The following is a 19,053-nucleotide window of genomic DNA, read 5'->3' as shown; positions in this document are numbered from 1 at the left end:
AACACCTTTCTCAATTAACAATTTAAAAAAAAAAAAAAAAAAAGATATTAGAAATTTACCTTTTATATTTTGTAATAAAAAATTAAAGATTTTGAATACATAAAATTGAATTTAGAGATTATAAAATTATGATTTCCCAGATTGTACAAATTAAATTTATAATTAAAATGGACAAATAAAAAGATATTATTTGCACTATTAGACAAAGGCTTGAGATTGAAACCCTTTTGTTGTTACCTTAGTGGGGAAAATGCGGTTATCAGGAGATTCCCCATCAGACTCAAAAGCTTTCAATAATAATATGAAAGATAGGTTTCTTCTAGCTCAAGAATTTACCTGCAACTCCCACTTCAAAGCCTTGTTCATTAAACCAACCCCACACTCCTTGTTCTTCAACCAATCTTATCTTCTCACCCTCAAATACCTACCAACAAAATCTTTATCACTACATAAGTATGCAATGTAAGCACGAGAACGACTCCCAAAAATCACGATGTTCTAAATGGTATACTACATGAAAGATCAGCGTGAGATAAGAACGAAGCATTCTTCGTAAGGGCGTGAACTTCTCTCTCTAGCATACACGTGTACAAGAAACGTGTCCAAGAGATGGAATAGTTACAAGAGATACTAAACATAAGGGTGTTGGAAGCAAATGATCCAACCAAAGTTTGAACATGAATTCACAACCCTACAACAATTATGTATAGGAAAATATTATTTAAGACGTGGAACTTTGAAACTTGAATATAGTCCAATCCCTTCAAGGTTTGTTGTTCAGATGATAATAGACCATAAGAATTAGTACAAAATATCATATAAAATTCATTCTTATCTAAGTTCTGCATCATACACCATCGTTGTGCTTAGCTTGCCACATTAGCACTGTTGCCCGTGATAGGACTCGAGAAATTTGCACCGTTCGATTCTGTCGCAGCACACTCCGAATATTTCTTGCTAAGATTGTATGGGGCAGAGCTCATCACCCTATATGTATGTCCATAATTGTTCAGATAATAGAATTTGGATCCACATTTTCTTTGATTATGTTCTTTTTTGTCAAGAAATCATAAAGGGGCTTACCTCTCCTTGCGCTTTTCTAAAAACCGAGCTAACGAAGCCTTACGAGCCTGTGGAACAGCTGTAGAAGAAAACAGGAAACGAAATATCAGCTGCGACTCGAGACAGTTTCAACCTATTATACTATCAAGAACGATATGGCGAAATATGATCACTGCTGTAGGAGTATGGCATACCAGAGGGCATCATAGCAGTAGCAGTGACAGATCCAATAGGATTGACTATTCTTAGAGGCTCTCCTTTGCTGATAGGAGTGGGAACTCTATTGCTTTTAGCTCCTCTCAACTCATCCGTGCAGCTCGATCCGCTCGCAGACTGGGCGCCTGTGTGAGAAGAAACGGACAAGGGGCTCGAGAGAGCAGGACATGGCAAGGTGGTTACGGGTTGGTTCGGTGGAGGAACGTCACTTGCTGCAGCCATTTTTGCACCTATTCCATGAGGTTGAGCTTTTGGATGTGCAATTTTGGAAATGGCAGCTCCAGCTCCAGCCAGGAACATTATAGCCTGAGCCTGGAAACGAGTACGATGTTACTTCCAAAGAGGCAAAACTATATGACTCTCCTCAACACTCTTTGGGTTAATAAATACCTTTTCGGGGGTAATGTCATCGTAGACGTTGACGGTACCGCCGTAAAAGATAGTCAATTGAGCTGGGGATCCACCAGTCGGTTTCATGCTACTCCTGAAACACAGGATAGTTCTACCTGTTAGCTCAATATAGTGAAGTAATGAAGTTGAAAAGTAAAAGTCTAAGAGTATTACCATGGTTCAGTGGTCCCGACAATGGAACCGAACGGCGGGAAAAGGGAATTTGGAGCACTCGAGACAGGGACTCCTCCAAGTGGTTGTTTGAGGATAGAACCAGTCATCTGACCAGGAAGAGCAAAAGGGTTCTTCAAGGATGGATTGCCTAAGAAAACTGATATACCTTGATTTGGAACTGAAAATAGTTTTGCTTCGTGAGGACGATAAGTCGAATACATATCAGGTTGCACAGGATAAGCTTCCAGGGAAAAATGAGGACCACCTTGCCTATCGTGATTGAACGTTTTCTAGATTGATCAAGTCGAACCGGAGAAAGCGATACAACCATATCAGCCCAAACAAAAGACAACCATATATTTAGTAAAGGCAAATACATCTGTTAATCCTCTTTAAACATAATAATGAGAAGTTTTCACACGCGATCTCGTCGTAATTGGGTTTCGAATGCCTGGAGTCGAGAGATCTGCGTTAGTGTAGACTATCTTTGGGCTATACAAAGAAATAAGTCATAGAAATTTAGTTTATGTAAACTATGTCTATGGATTATGTAGTCCAACCAATATAGGATCGACTTCTTAACCTCGGCCTCGGGTTAACACAAACTTAATCCATGAGTCAAATGCCTCCCGACAACATCTATGTCTAACTCATATTAGGTATATATGCAAGATGATAAAGTTATAGTTTACAAGTTCATACATCAAAAACAACACTGAAGAACACATATGAAACCTGTATTTCAGCTGCTCTTTGTTCATCCGAGGTAACCACGACCGGATCAGAAGCGAGCTTCGAAGTCTTGTCCCCTGCAGAAATCTTGGAAGGCATCAGATGAGGAAGGGCGGCGGGCATGTTAGAGGACCATGGAACGCCAGAACTTGTAGTATACCCTAAAAGAACGCCGCCATAAAGATCAATGAACATACCAGACAGTAACACTAGATTATCTTGACTAAGAACTACACATGAAATTAGGGAATTTCAAAATTTCATAGCTCCAAAACAAGAACACATGGAAAATGCCCTAATTGTATGGAGAACAACAGATTTTAAGCTTGAAATCAAAGAGTATTTTGTTACCCAACAAAATTTAGCTAATCAATAACAAAGAGTAACCATTATTTTCAACTGGGAATTCTCTCTGAGTCCCAAAAAGCAACTCCGACCAAGAACTTGAAGATTCAACAAGCAATAAACAGAGGATTCAAAAACAAAGAAACAAAACGGAATCGGAAGAAAATTTACCAGAATCTTGGACTCCATCGTTGTCGATTTCCTCTTTCACCATAGCCAATGGCTCCTTAGAGCTCAAACCCAAGAAATCCCTCTCCATTTTCAGACAAAAAACCCGACAGCAACACAAAATTCAGACAAAAAAAACGACCACATAAAACCAACTCTGAAACAAAGAGGGGCGGAAAAGAAAAAGGAAAAGGAAAGGAGAATTGAAGAGCAGCAAAATAAAGCAAAGAAGAGAGAAGAAAGGCGTAATTGGATATTGGCCTGTCGAAGGAATATAAAAGCATGTTTATGAACTAATCGGAAGAGTCTTACCGATACATCCGGTGAGGTGACCGCCTTAGCCGGTAACTCACAACGTGCGAATTGCGAAGACCCTCCACGCATTACTTCGGCGGTGGTACCACTCTCATTTGCTGTCACTCTGTCATAGACTGCCACGTGGCTTTCCGCACGTGGTTCACTAGTTGATTAATCCCGATGTTTTCGCCACCTAACGATTTATTCGCCTCAACTCGTCGATTTTTTCTTTTCTACTCAATGTGTGAATATTACTATTTATTAGTTACAATTTTAAAAGGAAAAACAAATGTTGACATGATATTACGTGCCTTCTTGTCTCCTTCCTTCTCTAAAAAAAAAATAATTTTTGAAGTGTGCTTATTTATATTAAATTTTGTTTATTTATTTATTTATTTCTTTCTTTCTTTTTATAATCTTCATGTGAATTTTATATTTGAACTCTAATTAGACCCGCGTTTGAGGTCTATTTTGCGTGCTTCCGTGGAACCTTCTTCAAATTTTGATCATCGGTTTAAGTTTTTATTTCAACTACCGATACAATGGGTTTTCGCACATCATTTCAAATCAACTATCTACCATTTTAAAAACCACAAACCCTACTCTCGAAAGTAGGACTTGCACGAAAACAAACGAACTCTTATACTTCAAATTTTTTTTTTTAGTGAGAAAAGAAATGGGGTCCATGACCAGTGACGTTTTAGGTCCCACCAGTTTGTCTGTGTTTGCATTACTCAAAATTGGTTAACTTTCGTGCACACAAATGAGTAGTTCCAAAAAGTTAAAAATCGTAAAATAGAGACACAGTACCCGGACGATAATAGCTGCAAGGCTATACCACACAATTGATCTGCAATTTTTTATGCATTAGATAGGAAATTGCTACAATTCATAGAAAAAAATGTAAATCCTATATTTTTTTTATTATTTTATTTTGATTAATTAAAACAAAAAAGTCAAAGAATCCATCCTTAATTATTAAAATATTTTTTTTATTTGTTTTCTAACGGCCAATAATAATTTTGAATTATGGAAAAAAAATTAAATAAAATACTAAACAAATATATCTAACCTAAACTTAAGAGTTTATTTTTTAAAGTTTAAAGATTGGTTAGATATAATATTAAATTTTTTTTAAAATTATTAATTTTTCAAATCAATTTATAAGGAAACTGATTATTACGATATTCGAATAAATGAGGTGCTCATGAATGAACTGAAATCACATTTAAATGCAAGTGACTATGAGGATAGAATGACTAAGTGCATCACACCTCAAAAATCGTAGAGTAGAATAAATGCAAATGTTAATGACTTGAGAATATTTAGCTACTATGCTCATTATGCATCATCGTCAATCTCACGGTTCTAAAACGTGTCTACTATAGAGAGGGTCTGACCTTATTCTGACAATGTCTTGCGTCATTCGGTGACTGACTCTGATATCATTTATAACAGCTCAAGTTCTCCGCTCGAGTCAAAACGGACAATATTTGTTAGCAATAGGCTTAGGCTATTACAAATGATTTCAGAGCTAGACATTGGACGGCGAATCAACGAGGAAGCTGAACCTCAAAAGAGTGGATTGTAAGATCTCACTTTGGTTGGAGAGGGGAACGAAGCGTTATGTAGAACGACATGAAAACCTTTTCCTAGTAGACGCGTTTTAAAACCTTGAGACTAACTACGATACGTAACGAGCCAAAGCGGACAACATCTACTAGTAATGAGTTTGGGCTATTACATCTTCATTGACATGCTTCTGAAGAAGAATACCAAGAAATCACCAAATATAAAAGGTTCATATACCTCTTTTTTACTCGATTGTCACACATTTATCAAGAAGAGATGTCATAAATATGTAATTTCATATCAGGAACTCAACAATACTTTGGATACAAAATTGTGTTTAAAATCAAACCTTAAACTTATCATTAACCTAATCGAAAACATAAAATAAATAAATGTAATCATTTACTCAACTTTGCAATCATCAATTTCTGTCTCTGTGTTTCTTTTAAATTTAATTATTAGTATATTTCATAAGGATAATGATGAGAAATTCATAATGGAGCATAATCATTTATTTTCAAGCTTTACTATTATGGGGTTGCCCTACTTTGAAACAAAGCATTTCTATTTTTGGCACAACAGCTCCCCTTTATATAATATGAAAACTTTATACTAAAATTTATGCTTCACTGTCACGCATATGTTAATTAATTAATTAATATATCATTAAACTATATAAGAAAAAGTCAAAATTAAATGACGTTTTTTAATTTCAAGAATAATATTTTAAGTATACGAGTCCATGTGTGTAGTCATGCATCATATACATCATATTTTATCATCACGATTTAATAACACGTAAATAAAGGTCACATTGTATGTATTATTTTCATCCAACCTAGCTTATACTCGTTGTGATTCAAATCTAGAGATGTGTTCGTAACATACAAATTTTGGGAAGGAATAATAATCTCTAGTCTCGTTAATTAAATGGTCAATATTAAAAATACATCAATAAAATAAATATTTTTTAGGAATAAATTGAGAAAAACTTCATATTTAAACTATGTTTTAAATACAAAATTAATTATTTATTAATATCATAAATATAATGGGACTTCCAATTTAAAAATAAATAAAAAAATAAATAAATAAAGGTTTTAGAATGCAGGATGAGACAGAACGCAGAAGAATCTTTTCAGTAATTTATTGGAAGAAGTGAAAGTATATTTATTTATGATTAAAAAAACACGTGCAAATATAAAATTATAAATAAAATAAAAATAATAAATACGAATCGGTGTTTGGACTGTTCTTTGTATTCTGTGGGCAAATTTGTCGATTAAAACAATGATCCAGAAATCTCCTCAAATTTTTACAAAAATTAAATAACAATATTTTATTTATTTATATTTATTTATTATTTCCTTTTTGGCTGAAGCACATTGGAGACAACGGGCAAATGGCAGAGTTGGAATAATGTAACTTACTCCACCCCCAAAATCTTTGTCGTTTTTTTTATTTTGTATTTTTTTTACCTTTTATTTTCCGAGTATTAAATTTTCAATTTTTAAAATTTTTAAAATTTTCCAATATTAAGAAACTTTTATTTATTAATTTATGGACATATTTGACAAAATATATATATATATATATTTTTGGTAGGGAATAAATCTATTAATAAAATAGACATGTGTCTTAATGCATTTCGGGTGGCAAGTTATTATTTTGTCCATAACATTAGCCCCACTTTTGACCTACTTTCGAGTTGATGTTTGAAGGCGCTTTGATAATTGTCTAGGAGCGTTTCAATAACCAACGCGTGAGCTCTAAGTCGTACGTACCCCTTTGGTTACTCTATCTTGGATGGTTAGATTGTTGATTAACTCATCGACCATCGGGGCTAACGTTAAATCTTAAAGGGTCAGTCAATCAACAGCCATTTTCCAAGCTAGCGACCAACATTGCACAAAAACAACACCAGCTAGTGGCATTTAACGCATTTTTAATTCGTTAACAAAATTTAATAAATGTTTAGGTAAATCAATTTATAGCTCTAAACTTTAGGGGTCGGAATTTTCGAAATTTAGAAACTCAAATAAAGTAATGTTATCAAGCAACTTTATGACAAATGGCTAAACAGAAAGAGAAGGAAAGGTTTAGGCTTCAGCTACAACATTTTTGAGTGAATTAAACTGAAGATCCGAACAAACTTGCTAAGCAATGGAGACTCCAAAGAATGATGATGATAGTTACAACTTACACAAGAGCTCACAAATAATCCTTTGATTTCCTTTTTTTTCCTCTCTCTACAAAATCCAAACGATGGCTCGTCGAACTCGATCGACGACTAATATAGCCACATTCACGATCCTATTCCCCACTCGTCCACCCTCGACCATACCAAAACTGGCTAAATAAGTTACAATAGCTTGGAACCAAATGGAACTAAGCTCGAAAATCCAAAACCGTCGTGGAGATATACGAATACAAAATGAAAAATGCAGCAGCAGCAGCAGTAGCATCATCACAAGAATGCCAAAGTCATTAATAAGACGCACAAGATCATTGACATAGTGTAAGGGTTGCTACCATAGAGATACTTTGGACGGCACCCACCAGCTGAATCAGAAGAGTTTGAAGATGGAGCCAAAGATGTGCTATTAACTAAAGTCCCATTATATCCATTACTGCAATACAAAAAGCTCAGTAAGTAGGAGATATACACTTTTACGTATAGCGTTTAACTAAGACCATACGTAATTTAGTAGAACTATTTAGGAGTCGTCGTCTCTTACCTTCCTGGGAAAATACACGTACCATGACCTGCAACAAGAAACGTCAAACCGAGTATTAGCAAATCGTCGGAAAATTTACACTATTTCTAAGAATTTCAAGATTTCATACTTGGGTTTGTGGTTGTGATGATAGCTACTCCTTTGAAATCACAGGTCCCTGGAGACTTGGCCATTTTCTGGTAATATGCATTGAAAGCATAGGTTGCATGAGCTATAACATTATCTGGTTGATAACATGGCTGCCCCTGCAATAACGAGGAGCAATCGACTTTTCCCGGTCCACAAGCCCAATCAAGGGCTGCCTGCAGCAGCTTACGATCGGCACCGTCTCTTGCAACACAGAACGTCTGGTTTGTGGTATCATTTGCCAAAACAGCACCAGCACCAGTTAAGTGTAAGATATAAACTGGCACTCCATTTGGATAGAAGAGACCCCAGTTTTTTTCTGAGACCAAACCAGGTCTTAAATCTTCATTGTAGAGCTCATATATGTAGGTACTAACAGGAACTCCGGGATGCTTCGGTGTTCCAGTGTTGTTAAGAACATGTCGAATTAAGTTGCTATTGTAAGTGTTAGCATTGTCTAATGTTGCATCTCGCTCCGATGCATCACCCTTAGATGGCCAGCCTGACTCAGTTACAACAATGCGAATGTTGGTGAAGTTTAAAGCCGACATTGCGAAATATGCAGCATCAACAACTGCATCAAAGACATTAGTATAGTGCAAGAGGGTATTGGCATCAACAGCTTCCTTGGTTGGAGGGAGGGGTCGAAAAAGAGCGTAGTCTAGAGGAATCACACCATTCGATTGCATGTAATCATAATATGGATATACATTAAGCATGAGATACGACCCGGTGGACTGCAAAAATTTAAGTAAAGGGACCATGACAGGGTCCCATGAGCGGTTAAAGAAGGCCTGCGATGGCGGGAACGAATCGAGAATAATGGAAGAAGAATGTGGGGTAGAAACTTTGATTTGGCGATCTAGATTAGATGCGACCAGAGCAGATTGAATGAACTTTAGAGCTGAGACTAGGATTGGGGCAGCATTTGGAAGAGAGGTAAGAACTTCAGAGCCAACTGCTATGCCTGTGATGTTGGTGGCAGGAACATGGGCGATGACATTTCGAGCGACCCAGTTGGCTGCAGTCGCGTTGGACTGGCCAATTCCAAGGAGTTGGTCATTGGGTACAGAAACGGATACCTGGATGCCTGTGTTGGCAAGCGCAAGCAACATGGCACGGTCGGCATCATATAACCTGATATGTCTAATGTTTTGAGCCTTAAGAAGTGCAACTACCTGAGTGGGGCTGGGCATATCAGAAAGGTCTGTACCAAGGTTTACACCAATGAATGCATCTGCAATTATGTTCAAGAGTTTAGACAGTCTTTTTCAGCACAAACGCAATATTTTTCAGCTCGGTTCACGTCATCGTGATGATGAACATGAAAAAGAACATCAACATAATCACACAAAATCTTATAATAAACCTAAATAGGGGAAGGGAGGAAGAGATGAAGAGATGAAAGGAACATATAGAAGAAAACAGCATAATTATAGAAATTGTCATGGTTTCCAAATGTAAGTAGGTTTGGATGATTCAAATAGTTTATTATTTGCTTGTGTAAGCCCCCAAAATCCATAAAACACCGCAGGATAGAATTTGATCACTTACTTTCCTTGTCCAAGCCCACAACTAGCCGATATTGTCCTCTTTAGGCTTTCCCTTTTGGGCTTCACCTTAAGGTTTTTAAGACGTGTCTCCTAGGGAGAGGTTTCCACACTCTTATAAAGAATGTTTCGTTCTTCTCCCCAACTAATGTGGGATCTCACAATCCACCCTCCTTTAGGGCCCAACATCCTTGCTAGCATTTATTCCCTTTCTCTGATCGATGTGGGACTCTCCCCCAATCCACCCCCCGAACCTAGCGTTCTTGTTGGCACATCGCCTTGTGTCCATCCCCTTCAGGGCTCAGCCTCCTCACTGGCATGTCGCTCAGTGCTAGCTCTGTTACCATTTGTAACAGCTCAAGCCCACCGCTGACAGATATTGTCCTCTTTGGACTTTCCCTTTTAGGTTTCCGTTTTTAAAACGCGTCTACTAAGGAAAGGTTTCCACACCCTTATAAAAAATGTTTCGTTCTTCTCCCCAACCAATGTGGGATCTCACAATCCACCCTCCTTCCAGACCCAGCGTCCTTGCTGGCACTTCGATGTGGGACTCCCCCCCAATCCACCCTCCCTCGGGACCTAGTGTCCCTCTTGGCACACCGCCTCGTGTCCACCCCCTTCAGGGCTCAGCCTCCTCGCTGGCACATCGCTCAGTGTCTAACTCTGTTACCATTTGTAAAGCCCCACCACTAGCAGATATTGTCTTCTTTGAACTTTCCCTTTCAAGCTTCCCCTCAAGGTTTTTAAAACACGTCTACTAGAGAGAGGTTTCCACACCCTTATAAAGAATGTTTCGTTCTCCTCCCCGACCGACGTGAGATCCCACATTCCTCTTCCAAGATTCTCCACACCACAATAGACTAAGATGTTAAAAGACAGGAGGAAATTGATCTGGAACCAAACATGGTAGCTAACAAAAACTCCCCATCAAAAAAAGGTCAGATAGATTTCATTTTCCCCAAATGGAAATGTTTCTTTATCAGTAACCTCAACTTCCAACCACAGAAACTAAAGTCCCCTTTCATAAGTTCTTGTCATCTTAAAACATTCCTGCTAATAAACTCCAAGTCCAGATCCCACTAAAACGTTATGGACAAGCTTTCCAAAAGATATCAAAAACCCATCAACACAATACCACATGCACACTTATTCAACTATAGCCAGTCAAATAAAAAGAACAAAAAAAACAAAATTTCTAATGAACAAGAAACATTGAAGAACAGCTCAAGAACACTACACTGAAACTGATTCTAACAAATGGAAAAGAAACAAATAGAGAGAGATGCAATCTGACAAGAATGGCAACAACAAAGAAGAAGAGCTCACCTTGATCAGCAGAAACAGCAGAAACAGCTAGAAGGAAAAAGAGAAGAATCAGAGCCATTGAAAGAAGAATTCACTTGAAACCCTCGAAAGAATGGGGTTCTCCACAGACCCAGTTCACAAAGCAAAAACCCCAGTGCCCCACAATTCAAAATCTAGGTCGGACCCCAAAAAGAAGAGAATCCCAAACAACAAAACCCAAAAAAAAGAGAGAAATTTGAAGAGAGAGAACCAAAAAGTGGACTAGTGGGAGCTCACTTTTACTGTCTGTGTAGTGTGTGGATTGTGGACTGTGGAGAGTGTCGCAGGAACATGTCAGAGATCCAACGGTGGAGATTTGATGAGGTTGAGCGTTACCATACAGAATTTAATGAATGGGTGGATGAAAAATCATTAATTTACAACTCTAGTGTCTTAATGTTTTTGTTCCCATTTATTCATCCCTAATCTTGGATTAAATGTTTAATAAATATCTTAATTTTATATTTTTAATTTTGTCCCATAAATTTTTAAATTGTAAAATTTTTTTTTGGATCTCCACTCCCGTACATTTATGAACTTTGTTATAACACTTTTTAGAATTCATGAATTTATATAAATTTATTCCATTTTTTAAAATTTTAAAGGAATAAAAAGCTTATTTAAAAGTTTAAGAACTAAATTTATAATTTTATTAATAAATGTGATTATTTTTAATATAACTCAAATTTGGACTCGAAATCCATCCCGACAAAAAAAAATTATTTTTTATCGAGATCAAGAAAAAATGAATAAAAAAACAAGTTAAATAAAAAAGTATTTAAATCTTTTTTTTTTTTTTTTTTTTTTTTTTTTTTTTTTTTTTTTTTTTTTTTTTTTTTTTTTTTTTTTTTTGTTGTTGTTGATGTTGGGCGAGAGAGAGCATGAGTGAGCTTTAAAACTAAGTTGTAGACAAAAGTTGTAACACACGATGTGACCAGAGCAGCTGACGTGGACTGAAACTGCCAACTGGATCCAACGGTCATGTTCTTCAATTTTCCTTTATTTTAGTTTGAAATACTTTTAAAATATATTTAGAAATAGCCTTAAAACTTTTATATTTTGGTTAAAAATTTCATATTCTTCCCTAAAATGTAATATAAAATTGATATTTTACTAAATAGATAAAAGTTGATTTCAAATTTTAGAAAAAGGAAAATATAAATACTAAATTTAAATATTTAAAAGTAAAAAAATTGTAATAGGAATGAAGATTTAAAAATAAAAAAAATAATAAAAGGGTAAAAAATAAGTGGTTTGGTTTTATTGGGCCGTTGTTGTCGGGAGCCGGCATGGGATACCCACTTTGACAGAGCGTCAGGTTTTCTTGGGCGTTGGGAATTTTGCATTGAACCGGGAAAAAGCCGTTTCCTATTACACAAATTTTCTTTCAATTTCTATTATTTACATTAATAAATAAGTGCCTAAATTATTTATAAAAAAAAAATACTATTTTAAAAATAACTTCAATAAAGTTTTTAAATTAAATTTTCTTATCCTACCATTGAACTTTTAAGGTATATAAATACTATTGAATTTTAAAAAGTCTCGGTAGTAATTTTCAACTTTTTTTTATATAAAAAAAAAATACATTCTTAACCTTTATAAAAAAATTTATCGTCAATATATGAACAAAAGTGTTTATCAACCCCTTATAAATTATCTCATTTTTTAATGTTACTTTTAAAAGTTTATTAGTATTTTTAATATGTTGTATTGATATTAAAATTATTTTTGAAGTTTTAAAGGTATTTTTAAAAAGTTTGAAGGATATAATTAAACTTTTGAAAACTTTTTTGAAATATTTTTAAAAGTTAAAATATATTTTTTAAACACAATATTAACCATTTTCATAAATTGAATAAAATAAGGATAATGATATATTCAACTTTTTAATATTTAAAGTTATTTTTTAGATTTTTTAAAAGCTTTAAAGCGCATTATTGAAACTCTTAATGTATTAAATAGATCTCTTGAAGTTTGAACGGCTGACATATTGAATATTTTTTGAAATAATAGTGGCACGATCAAATGAAGGTAGAAATTCGGTTGGGCTTTCGTGCGCACTTATCATCCTACAAAAAAAAAAAAAGAAAAAAAAGGCACCTAACTCGAGAATAAAGCAAGAGATTGAGCAACGGCAAAGACACAATAATACGCCTAACTCTTTCATTTGAATTTCCAAATCTCACGTTGAGGCGTTGGTGCTTTAGAAAGATTGCAAAGTGTTGAGGCTCGAATAAGAATCTTGAAAAGATCTTCTGAAGCTTACTCTGCTACAACAGACTATTAGGTTAGTAGAGTGTCGTGATTTGGGGGCTTGAAGAACTTTTTTTTAACCTTTTTTATTGGTGAAATTTCCTATTTACCCCAAAATGTTATATTTTATGATTTCTCTATTTTCTCATTTTCGAACGTTTGAGTCATTGCTACCGCTTCGAACTTCGTTATCCACCGTCGCTCTTAATTGCTTTGTTTCTCCATCTTTAATTTAAGGCACGTTCATATTATCAAGTCCATTTCCAAAATTTAGTGAGATAGTTAAAAAACTACTGTAAACCCTAAATTATGAATGTCAACAACAACATCAAAGGTGTCCTTTACTTAAGACGACTTAAACAACACCACAAGTTTGTAACCTTCTCAAAGAGAGCTAATAAGGTGAGCAAACAGTGAAAGACGATATGACTTATCTTTTCGCTGAAAACAAATATGATTCTACTTTTATTTCCAGTCAAGATGTCTCTCGTTTTGTTGATCGAGTTAGCCATGATGGCTATAAATGAAGGATAAGAAGATGATAGTCGATACCTCGTGTTTAACATTATTTATTGGAAGATTTTCACATACTATGACTGCTCATCTATTTATTATCTTATATTATTCATTAGAGGTTTTTCGATTAAAAAGTTTTTTTTATAATCAAAGTGAATACAACTCAACGATAATTGGTATATACGCCATTTATTAAGGTCGGAGATTCAAATCTCTGTCCCAATTTTGTTATATTAATTTTTTTTAATATTTCGAAATTTAAAACAAAAAAAAAAACAGGAAATTTGTTATAAAAATAAGAACGAACCAAAAAAAAAAAAAAAAAAAATCGGAAATGAATAAAAAAAAAAAGAAGAAAAGAAGAAATAATGATGATGTCACGTATGATTTACCGACCCATGGGGCCATCCACGCCATCACCAACATAGGTCAGAAATTGGAATCTATTTTCTTCAAAATTGGAGAAATTAAAAAAAAAAAAAAAAAAAAAGGGAAAAGTAAAAGCGTATCTTCCTCTCCGCAGAAGAATTCATCTTGTTCTTCGTTGGATCACAGAGAGAGAAACAGGGAATTCAGGTCTGCGAAACACGTAACACTTCTAATTTTGAGAGAGAGAGACACGGACAGACGGAGATCTAGAGAGAGCATTATATGAACATGGCTACGCTTCAGACATGGAGGAAAGCTTATGGCGCTCTCAAGGATTCTACCAAAGTCGGCCTTGCCCATGTCAATAGCGATTTTGCGGTATTCTTGGATTGTTTGTTTGTTTATTTGTTTTTTTTTTTTTTTTTTTTTTAAATTCTCCTCTCGCTTTTTGTTCTTTTATTTATTCATTTTAATTCTTTTGTCGATCGGCGTTTGATCCGATTTGTGAGTTTTGCTATTATCTTATTCTGTATTTAGGATTTGGATGTGGCAATAGTCAAAGCTACTAACCACGTCGAGTGCCCGCCGAAAGAGAGACACCTCAGGAGTGAGTGATTGCTGTTTGCCAGATCCATTTTGTTGCTATGAATCAAAATCTACTTTTTGTGGGATTGATTGCCTGTTTTTGTTTCAGAAATTTTGGTTGCTACATCGGCAATCAGGCCCCGTGCTGATGTTGCTTATTGCATTCATGCCCTTGCTCGACGATTGTCCAAGACGCGTAATTGGACGGTACGAATTTAATTCATTATGTGTTGATTTCCTCTGTGATATTTGTTGTTGTTTTGTTCGCATTAGGCTCCTTTATCTGGATGATAACAATCGTCTAAGAAAATTGTGCGGTTCCTTTAGCTATCCCCTTCTTAAATTGGTTATGTTCCTATAGTATGTGGTTGTGGTTTTTCTTTAATGCTCATATTTATCTGCATTGGATTTTATTACTTTCGTTATGAGCATGCTGTTTCAAATGTGATGGTACACAAGTGCAACGGCGACTGCAAATTTATTTTACTGATTCTTAATTTACCATTAGAAAGGAAATGTGCATTTTTTTTATTGTAAATTTGGCAATGTTTCTGATAAATTTATTCTTCATCTGTTAGGGTAAAAATACAAAACCTTTAGTTTCTATCCTATTATTAGTTGAGCCTTTTTCTTTGAAATTTTTGTTTAATATTTAAAGGATTTCATGTATTCAATGGTGATGAAGCATGTCCCATGTGGACCGAATATTGAGATGTTGTCTGGTCCTCAAAAAAAAAAGAAAAAAAAAGAAAAAGAATGTCGGTGCGTGGTTATTTTGACAAATATGAAACAACTGATCCATGATTATAAGTGGAATGAATGTGAGAATACAATGATCAACAGCTATCTTATTGTCCTAAGATTTCATCCTGATTTATTTTAAAACTTACCCTTTATATCCTTTTTCTCATTGTCTATTTATTCTTTTAACTTGATTTCTTTTTGCATCAACCGTATAAGTTTCTTCATGTTTGACAGGTAGCTTTGAAAGTGTTAATAGTCATACATAGGACCTTGAGGGAGGGCGACCCAACATTCAGGGAAGAACTTTTGAATTTTACGCAAAGAGCTAAAATCCTTCAATTATCCAATTTTAAGGATGATTCAAGTCCTATTGGTAAAATTACTGACATCCTCTTCTCTTCTTTTTCAGTGATTCATATAAATGATACTCCAATAGCGTAGTCAATAATAATGGATAAATGTCTAATACATATATCTTTTAATAGCTTGGGATTGCTCTGCATGGGTACGTACATATGCATTGTTTTTAGAGGAGCGACTCGAATGTTTCAGGATACTAAAGTATGACATTGAATCTGAACGCCTGCCAAGACCTGCCCAAGGTCAGGATAAGGTATTGTATTGAAAACTTTAGTTAATTCACCTAGACTCGTTGCATGGTACATGTTTGAGTGAGTTATAACTTCTGGTATATACTCTGAAAGATGCATATCATTTTTGGCTATCAGTAAAAATAATGTGATTATAAATTTCTTATTACAAGCATCATAATGTAACCATAGAGTTCTCCTCCATTATGAATGTGATTTAGTTTACTGGAAGTGAAGTTTGGCCCAATGACGGTTTACCATGGACTCTAGATAGTCGAGGGGAATCATAGTGATGTAATTGATTGGGATAAGCTCCATTTTTGGCCTAGGTAAATTTGAGTATTTGTGTTTTTTAAGTAAAAAGCCAAGCTTTCCTTGAGAGAAATTTGAAAGAATACACCAAGATACAAAAAGAACAATAACACCCCAAAAGAAGCCTAATTAACCCAAAGAAAAATACAGCATAAAGGAACATTACAAAAATCTTCTCACAAAAAATCAAAGAAAAACATGAGATCTAATAAGGAACAATAAATCCTCCATAGATCCCACCAAATGGCACGACCAAAGAAGGTGATCTAGGTCCTCAATCTTATATGGAAACCAAGTTTTTATGGAAACAAATACAAGCGCATACAAAAAGACAACCCAACAAAAAAAAAAAAAAAAAAAAAAAAAAAAAAAAAAAAAAAAAACCCACAACTAAGCCTGAAGCTGCCACTGATAAGGGGCTTCAATCCAAAAGACCACGGCATAACTGATTTACAAAAAGCCATAGATATTAAATCCCACTAGAGGCATGTGGTTTGGCAAGAGACCAAACTTCATCCTAAGAGCTCTTTAATCCTTCTAAAAATTCTACTATTTCTCCCTAACCAAATACCCCGCAAAAGGGCAAATAACACACAAACACATGCTCAAGATCTCTGCCAGGGTGGAAGGACACACTATGTATTTCTCATGAGAGGGAGATTTTTACTTCCACTCGGGATTAACAACCAGTTTTTCTGTCTAAGGCTTAGTTTGGGATTGCCGTTGCTTTTAAAATAATGGCCAGTAACTTTTCTTTCAGAAAACTCAGTTGTAATATTAAGCAAATTAGTGTTCGGTAAATTTTAATTTTAAACCTGAACAAGTAGGCTACAGTGTTTGGTAAATAAATACTAAGTTGTTGCAATCTAGCTATAATGACAAAAATTGACATACCGTCAAAATTTGCTTTTTTTTTTGTTGATAATTTATAAATTTTAAATAATTGTTTAAAATTCTATGTTCTCTCAATTTAATTTATATTTTGTTTGCTCTAGATTGTTCGTTATGCATAAGAGAAATATCTGCATTTAAAAAAAAAAAAAAGATAATGTGATTATTATTAATTTAGCAAAATGGTTGCACTGACGTTATTTATGAGCGGGGCTTCTGTATTGAAAAAAGGGGAATGAGAAGGGAAGGAAGAAAACTTGTGTTTTTAAGCATTAACACTGTCAGATTCAATCCTGAAAGCAGCCTAATTTTCCCAACCTGACAACTTCTGCCATCTTGCATTTCCTATACGTTTCTCTTTGCCACTGGCTTCATTTGTGAACTCCCCAAAGAACTTTTGATTTAGGGGAAGGGATACAAGAGTTTGGAAAGATGAAAGCGTTTAAAGGAAAGGATAATGTTCTAGTTGACGAGATTGAATATGTAGTCTTCTGGCTCGAAAATATTCACTTCAATTGAAGAAGTATTCCTTAAAGTAAAATCACATATTGAATTCTGTATTTTGCCTGGAAGGAGCCGTCAGAATACAGGGCAAGTTAAGGAAACATTTTGGAAGGCAGAAAGAAGAGAAAGAAGGGAAGAGTTGAGGTAGCTTCAGGGAGAGAGGAGGCAATTGGTTATATGTATATATTTATTTAGTAATCGTAGTGTCCAATTAAAATGGTCTATTGGAGCCCTTTTCTTTTTTTGTTTTGGGTTAGGTTGTATTTTGTCTCCACTTGTTGAGCTGTCCTTATGCATTCTTTCACTTCCCAAGTTCGCAATTAAAAAAATAGGTTTGTGTATCATGTCCAAAGCCGTCTGATTTTTATGGAGGGAAATCATCCCTGGTCATGTGCGTCAGTATGCCCTATATTGGATGGTTTTGAATGCTAAGTAAATGCTTGTCCTTCGTTGTCAAGATTTATGATGTAAGAAGCATGAATAGACATAGATATGAAATTACAAGGCATGGTGTGCTCATGATATCTTGACACTATTCAAAAATCTTGACACCAATATAGTAATATGTACATATTTAGTACAGTATATTTATGCTCATATGTTATATATTCGTACAAATATCAATGTTTGAAATACTAAAAGGAAAACCTTTTCAAATATTATGGATTATATGATGTCAACCTTGGAACATAAATATTTGTTTTTTCATTTCAATTCACTTTGATATAAAATTTAATGTCGGAAGCTTAACTACATGTTCTGTTGGATCACTTTAGGGACAAAATCCAGTAATTTTCTTTTTCACAAAAAGAGGTTGCAACCAGAACTTTCATCTCAATCAATATTCTGAGTGTCTTCTTCGCAGATTACTTAGTAATGTTNTTTTTTTTTTTTTTTTTTTTTTTTTTTTTTTTTTTTAGTTTCTACAGGTCCATAATTTTTTCTTTTTTCTGAATTCATTGTGTAAGGAATTTGGTTTCTAATGGAAGAGAATATATGTTCTTATTTTCTATTTCTTCACCTTTTCAACTAAACATCTCTTTGACATGTCCACTGCATGGCCTAATGTATCTGAGGTTGATATATATATATATATATATACAAAAGTACAAACTAAACTATGTGTTGGAGTGTCTAATGAGTGTCCCCAGTTCATGGATTATTTAAATTCATCAATCATGGTTTCTTTCGTTGGCAGGGCTACAGCAGAACCAGGGAACTGGACAGTGAAGAACTGTTGGAACATTTGCCTGCTTTGCAACAGCTGTTGTATCGTCTTATTGGCTGCAAGGTATCTTTTCGACATCTGTGAACCTTCCTTTTCACTTGGTACTTAAATCAACTTTATTTTTTAAAATTTTTACTGTGACCTTTGAGCATGAAAATTACTTGATGTTAAAATTACAGCCGGAAGGAGCAGCTATTGGGAATTATGTTATACAGTATGCCTTGGCACTGGTAAGCTGACTTTTTTCTATTTATATTCTCAGTTTCTGGATATTATATAATATCATCATCATTATTATTATAGTTGCTGTTATTATTATTTTTCATCTTTTTATGGACAATATT

General features: G+C 34.7%; 3 protein-coding genes across 7 annotated transcripts in view; 1 reads left to right on the top strand and 2 right to left on the bottom strand.

Annotated features, from left to right (window-relative positions):
* Positions 1-682: 682 nt before the first annotated feature.
* LOC111474022 (protein TIFY 6B-like) lies at positions 683-3,337 on the bottom strand. 5 transcript variants are annotated; one of them, XM_023119396.1, is made up of 8 exons: positions 3,091-3,337; positions 2,578-2,735; positions 2,108-2,132; positions 1,843-2,020; positions 1,669-1,762; positions 1,257-1,590; positions 1,084-1,141; positions 683-987 (listed from the first exon to the last, which is right to left on the bottom strand). In XM_023119396.1, the coding sequence occupies exons 1-8, from the start codon at positions 3,176-3,178 to the stop codon at positions 867-869; spliced, it is 1,056 nt and encodes a 351-aa protein (XP_022975164.1). In that variant the 5' UTR covers positions 3,179-3,337; the 3' UTR covers positions 683-866. The 5 variants fall into 5 exon arrangements, with proteins under 5 accessions (XP_022975164.1, XP_022975084.1, XP_022975193.1 ...); XM_023119316.1 differs by having other exon boundaries at positions 1,843-2,132; XM_023119425.1 differs by lacking the exon at positions 2,108-2,132 and having other exon boundaries at positions 1,843-1,949.
* Positions 3,338-7,054: 3,717 nt separating this feature from the next.
* LOC111488068 (glucan endo-1,3-beta-glucosidase 3) lies at positions 7,055-10,932 on the bottom strand. Its single transcript, XM_023135692.1, has 4 exons — positions 10,697-10,932; positions 7,804-9,057; positions 7,695-7,722; positions 7,055-7,586 (listed from the first exon to the last, which is right to left on the bottom strand). Exons 1-4 carry the CDS (start codon positions 10,752-10,754, stop codon positions 7,424-7,426), a joined length of 1,503 nt encoding a protein of 500 aa, XP_022991460.1. The 5' UTR covers positions 10,755-10,932; the 3' UTR covers positions 7,055-7,423.
* Positions 10,933-13,951: 3,019 nt separating this feature from the next.
* Positions 13,952-19,053, top strand: part of LOC111483946 (putative clathrin assembly protein At2g01600) — a 10,483-nt gene continuing 5,381 nt past the window's right edge. The window contains exons 1-7 of the mRNA XM_023130336.1: positions 13,952-14,233; positions 14,393-14,462; positions 14,550-14,647; positions 15,419-15,557; positions 15,670-15,797; positions 18,680-18,772; positions 18,889-18,939. Coding sequence (XP_022986104.1) covers positions 14,138-14,233; positions 14,393-14,462; positions 14,550-14,647; positions 15,419-15,557; positions 15,670-15,797; positions 18,680-18,772; positions 18,889-18,939 — 675 coding nt within the window. The 5' untranslated portion in view covers positions 13,952-14,137. The remainder of the gene's footprint in view (positions 14,234-14,392; positions 14,463-14,549; positions 14,648-15,418; positions 15,558-15,669; positions 15,798-18,679; positions 18,773-18,888; positions 18,940-19,053) is intronic.

The sequence above is a fragment of the Cucurbita maxima genome, unplaced genomic scaffold (genome assembly GCF_002738345.1).
Source record: "Cucurbita maxima cultivar Rimu unplaced genomic scaffold, Cmax_1.0 Cma_Scf00001, whole genome shotgun sequence".
In the NCBI taxonomy this organism is placed as follows: Eukaryota; Viridiplantae; Streptophyta; class Magnoliopsida; order Cucurbitales; family Cucurbitaceae; genus Cucurbita; species Cucurbita maxima.
This window is presented reverse-complemented; position numbering and strand designations above follow the sequence as displayed.